The sequence below is a fragment of the Notothenia coriiceps genome, unplaced genomic scaffold (assembly GCF_000735185.1).
Source record: "Notothenia coriiceps isolate Sejong01 unplaced genomic scaffold, NC01 NC01_scaffold00028020, whole genome shotgun sequence".
Classification (NCBI taxonomy): Eukaryota; Metazoa; Chordata; class Actinopteri; order Perciformes; family Nototheniidae; genus Notothenia; species Notothenia coriiceps.
The window spans coordinates 24,405-30,448 of record NW_011360721.1 but is presented as its reverse complement, the minus strand read 5'-3'; the positions used below and the strand labels follow the sequence as shown (position 1 = coordinate 30,448).

General features: G+C 39.8%; 1 protein-coding gene across 1 annotated transcript; it reads right to left on the bottom strand.

The window, feature by feature from the left end:
- Positions 1-320: 320 nt before the first annotated feature.
- Positions 321-1,756, bottom strand: LOC104957917 (sodium- and chloride-dependent GABA transporter 2-like). Its single transcript, XM_010785593.1, has 4 exons — positions 1,370-1,756; positions 1,106-1,240; positions 733-873; positions 321-412 (listed from the first exon to the last, which is right to left on the bottom strand). The coding sequence occupies exons 1-4, from the start codon at positions 1,557-1,559 to the stop codon at positions 321-323; spliced, it is 558 nt and encodes a 185-aa protein (XP_010783895.1). The 5' UTR covers positions 1,560-1,756.
- Positions 1,757-6,044: the final 4,288 nt, after the last annotated feature.

Below are 6,044 nucleotides of genomic sequence, written 5' to 3'. Positions count from 1 at the left end.
GGGAGTGAAGAGGGGGCACCAAAGGTTCATTTTAAAGCACTTTAATGGGATAGGGTGTCCTTCCAGTTGAGACAACGTGATAATAAACTCTCTAGAGTGAGCTTGTAGTGGATGGAAAAGATGCATTGTATTATCTGTTGCTCTTCTATGAGAAAACTTGATGCAGTGCCATGTTGGCTGCGCTGCATGCTATAACGTTCTGCATGCTGGTACCACTGTTTCCCCCTGTCACTCCAGACTAGTGGTGGTAATAGAAGGGGAGGGAGATGAATGTAAATGAAAGAAAGAAATGTAATTCAATGTGTGAGTTGAATTCATGCTTACTGCCAGAACTCCATAACAGGAAGAGTGGTATTCAGTCTTGATGCCATGCTGAGGCTCATATTGGGATGGGAGGGATCCAGACAAGACTCTGGGGAAACAAAACAATGTAAAAATCCACATTTTCAATATTGAATCAAACAGAGATAAAAACATGCAATTTTTTTTTATTTTCATAAACGTTGCATTACTTCCATAAAGCAAAACAAGAGAGATTATTTTATGAGAAAGAAAATGTTCTATATTTTTGCTTGATATCCCTTGCTTTGCACATTACACAAACACTTTTCTTTTAACAATATTGCAGTGAAATCCGTAATCAAATAAGTATATATTAACTTAAAATACATTATTCATACTCAATATCTACAGGCTTCCGAAGCCCTCTCCAAAAGTTTGAAGACAGCGTACCTGTGTTCCACTCGTGTCCACATGTGGCCCAAGGCAAATCCGCACTGAATGATGAGAACAGGTAAAAGAACGCCCATGCAATGATGACAATATAAGAGGTTGCACTAAATAAAATGATTAAGTGACTGGCATAGCCCATGCCTGAAAAAAAGAAGGAGAAAAATACAAGAGTGAGTGAGGGAGTGTGGCATGCAGATAATAGTATCTTGTTGCACTCAACACGGTGACATGGCCAAAAGGATACACTTTGTGCGTAATTACGCGCACTGTTCACATCCAAAATATCCGGTGAAGAATATGACGAGCCACTTGACGAATACGAACACATGTGCACAGGAAATTCTATTGAAAATAAGAAATGTTAAGACATTACCTTGGAAAAGCGGACAAATCTTTCTCCAGCACGTTATACTCCCCTGGCTAGTGTATTGTCCTAAAGCAGTCTCAAGGAAGAATAAGGGGATTCCGCATGTAAACATGAACAAGAAGTATGGGATGAAGAACACGCCTGCAAAAAATAAAGGGCCTTTACTTCTTTATGCAGCGGTGGGTACAACTAGAAAATACTTAAAGTATCCAGATTTACATTTTCGCAAACTGAGAGCAACAGTTAGCCTACTGTCTGAAAATAACTCACCTCCGCCGTTTCTGTAGCATAGGTAGGGAAACCTCCATACATTGCCAGGGCCGATGATCGCACCCATCACAGTCAGAAAAAACTCGGCTTTGTTTTTCCAATTACCCCGTCCCTCATTATCTTTAGACGTCTGTGGGTGTCCGTTTGGCACCGACACTGTGTGGATGCCATTTTTTCCGTCCATGGCCATCTTTCCTCCTTTAACTCACTTAACCGTACGTTTCCCAAAGCCACTCTGCAGTGTCAGTCACTCCTAAACCCACATGCGAGTTTGGGAGTACTTGCCAAATAACTCTGTTTCCGCCTAAACTCCGTGAAGTGATGTTATGCTCATGTAAAGTTGACGATGTGTTGTGGAATGATCTGTCCTGTTACTGAGAGTGCTGCTGGCTGACACTCAAACTATTTATGCTGCAGATGCGTAGATGTAGATGTAGATGTAGATGGGGGGGGGGCATGCTCCCCCAGGAAGATTTTTTTTTTAAATATTGAAATTAAATGCATCAACCTGGTGCACTTTGAGAGCAAAATGAATTTAAGGATACAGCTCTCAACATATGACACAGAACTGTAAACAGATTTTCTTTTTCTTTCTGGATGTTTTAAAAATAACTCATTTAAACTTTATTCTTGTTTTACTGTCATAGTATTTCATAACTGTTTTTCATTTATTCTCATAAATGGTGACCAAAACGTTTGAGAACCACTGAGATAACTAGACTAAAGTTAACTATCTAAACAGAGTCCCTTACCTCACTGAGCTGTTATCTCTCTCAGTCTGACAGGAGAGAGCTCTACCTCTCATTGTTTGAGAAACAACTTATAATATCCGTTAGCGCAGCTAGCTACCCAGATGCTAACAACAACAATGCAAATAGTGAGTTTGGTAGAAATATACTGTATAATAGTAAAGTTATTTAAGATGATGCCATATTTATTGAAGATTTACATTATAAATATTCCCCAAAATTATTCAAAAGCATATTCTTCAAAACTCTCTGCTGTAGTGAGACCAACAGAAGACTATTGATGTGTGTGTAGTGAGTTTGGCAGTAATAAGCTGTATAATAGTGATTGAATATTATTGTATTATCTTTTTTCGGAATTGCACTTTGCACACGGTCCCCTGAGTACTCGTTTCTTCTCCGGCTGCAGATAGAGACCAATGTAATGTGTCCAGCTCGGAGGGCGGCGCGTATTGGCTTTTTTTCGGATCAAAATGTGATTGTAGTTCGTTTTCAACCTCACCACGGTACTTAGGAGACGTCATTTGTGTTTAAATAACGTTTTGTTAATGAGTTATTGATCCGTGAAATCAGAATCTCCCAATATCGTTCCAACTTTACTGAAGCCAGAAGACCGTCTTATTTCGTAGACCGCTCGGTTTGCTGTTCCTTCACTTTATTTTTATATTTATATACATTTATTTTGGACGAAAACTTAGCGTGAGAAAAGGCAAGTGTGGCGTGAGTGCGTGAGATATGGGTTAATTGCGTGACTCTCACGCTCAATGCGTGAGTGTTGGCACTGGCAGCCCTGATTACAAAGAGGTTAGGCTAAAAAACCCTGGCTAATGATAGCAGCAAATATTACTAGCACGTGGAGCGAAGACAGCAGCCGTAAAAGCATTAGTATTTATGTAGCTGGAGGTAAGCGCTGGTTTATTAATCAGCTAAATAAATAAATACCTGTACTAGGCTACTGGTTCGAAACATTGACTGAAGTACTTTCTCAGTACATTTTTTCGGTTTATCCTCCACAGAATGTGGTGGTATGCCTCCGACTTGGTCTCGCGCCTCGATTGCGCACAGTCAAAACCACACCCAACTGAGCAACAGCCAGTGAGTTAGTGATGTGTCGGTCGCGAACGAGCCGATTCTTTTGAACGGCTCTTTGATATGAACGAGGGGAACCGAGTCGTACTTGGTGAGAGCCGTTCTTGTTATCGTTCAATCGTTTGTCCGCACTCACTGCCTGCCAAAATCCACTAGCCTTTTAAAAAGCTTGATTTTTTTCCCCAAAACGTATTCTGTGAAGACCCGCCCCTAATCTGACTGTATCTATCTTCGACACGGAAACCCTGTCTGCTCCTCACAGCAGCTCCTCGCGAGCAGTTGCACGTCGCTTGACCAATCAGAGCACACTGGGCTACAGGGAAACAATCCATTTAGGACAGAGAGTGAACACCAGGTTTCAGCACGAGGAGTGAGATGGGGTGGGTCTTAACGGAATACGCGAGAGAGAGAAGTCATAACAAGTGGTACAGGACAGGTAGACAACGTGTTTTTCGGATGGAAAATGAGCCAAACGCGAAAACGCAGTTGGATGCTGGAGGCTACATTCAAAATACATTCACTGACATGAATATGGCGCCACCTTTTGTCATGTTCACAATGCAGATTATTGACATTAGGTCTGGCAATACAGTCAATCATTATCCTGGTGATTATTTCGCAGATAAACCTAGTAACCCCGCCCCCTTTAAAAAAACGGCTCTTTTGAACGACTCTTTTGAACGGCTCTTTGAAAGGAACGGAGCCATAATATCCGGCTCCCTTCAAAGAGCCATAAATCCCATCACTACAGTGAGTGATCCACAGAAAGAGAGATTGTAATACTGGCTTTGTAATTAAATCAACACTCTAGAGTTGTCTGGAGAATTCAACAATTGACTCCCTGTTTCAACACCAACTCGTTTTGAATAATAACTATCTTGGAGTTAAATTACACTTACAATTAGTTGAAACAACTCTATATTTAAATTCCCAACTCCAACACTGAAAATATAACACTTTTGATTTTGCTGTGGGTTAACCTTGATAATGGGAAACAAGATGATCCATTATTTTTGAAGAGTACACTTTATTTAATTAATTATTAATAAATCCTTACTGAGATAGACATACCATATATAGGATGTTATTTCGGATTTACAGTAACTTCCATACTGTTAAAAGTTTGCAATTGCCTGCCTCAAAAGGACAATTTAGAATCAAAAGAGTCAGATGCTTGAGAGTACTGCTCTTTATTTTTTAATTGTCTTTCATACATTCAGTACAAAGTTTTCTTTGCAGATAATATTGTAACGTTCACAGATGGAGTCGGAAACAGGCTTCTAGTTATTAGGCTTTAATAACTCTTATTTTCTTAGGATGAGAGATTCAGGAACAGCTTGTGGATTCAACCTCACACACTCTGACGCTAACTCCCACACATACCCATATATATAACAGTGACTACGTCACAACTTCCCCGCCCTCCCCCGTCTGCTCCCCCAACCACAGGACCGCACCTAGACCAGCATCACTGTGCAGCTCTGTGATTGGCAGAGAGAAGGGGGATGCCTGAGTGACACCCTCAGCATCCTATCAGGGTCGCTACAATATGTTGTATGGATTTGCAAAAAAATGTCATGTTTTGTACATGGAAAACAATACACTGCACACTGGGTCAACCATGTTGAAAATTGAAAAGGCAGAAACCAACAGAGATACCTCTGAGAAACAGTTAAATAACAATAGAAGAAATCACCAGTCATTTGTTTAAAAAACTTAAAGCTTAGCATCAACATGAATGCAGATTTTAAGGTTCCCCTCCTCGTGTTTTGTGCAGATGTAATCATTGACAATGAGAAAGGAACAGTTACGGTTTCAGTGTCAATGATATAATGCCAATAACAACCTGAAACAAACAGGCATATTGCTTCAGCAAAGTCCTTCTTCAAACTTCACAGTATAAATAGGTTAGTCGAGGGTGAGCATTGTTAGAATAATATAACGAAATATCCGTTGATTATAAGATTGATTGACAAATGACTGTTTAAACATATTCAATCCAACCACTGATTAACAATTATATTAGCATTTATTTGCTCCTTTTACAGAACAAGATGAGATTAATACAAACTAAAATAAAACAGATAGTTTGTTCACAATACATTAAAACATGTTTTACAATTCCAAGAGAGCTTGCTGTTCTTAGATCCAAGGGGAGAATGTTTCATATTTAAGGGCCATAAAAAACAGGGTTAGAAATAGGCCCATGATAAGTAAGGTCACCGATGTTCGATTATTAAATTAATCGAACATCGGTGACCTTACTTACTTACTTACTTATGTTGCTATTATTATTATTTGTATTGTATTTCCAGTTTATGCTACTTTATAGCCTACTTCTTCTCCATTTAACATAGCCTAACTGAAGCTGTCAGACGAATGTAGTGCACTACATTCGTCTGACAGCTTCAGTTAGGCTATGTTAAAGATTCAGATTATCAGCTATTAAAAACTATGAATAAACTAATACACTATGACATAATATAGGTTAAGATATTCAGCAGCAGTATACAAAGTAATCAAAATAGCTCCACATTCACCAGCTGTAATGAAAACATTCATGCATCAATAGTCATAATCCAGTAATGTATACTGTATATTAGTGAAATTAGCTACTGCACAATAAGTAGGCTACTTATGTGGGAAGTAAGATGCCAATCTAGCAATGATACTTTTACGCAAGTATAAAGTCGTCTACTTCTTCCACCACAGGGTGTGTTTGTGGGTCTAGCCTACTCTGTGCGGCGGCACTGGAGCCTGCGGAGCTGGAAACAAGTGAGCTCATCGCGGCTGCATGGAGAGGAGGGCGGGGCTCCCAGCATCATCACCACCGGCCATCG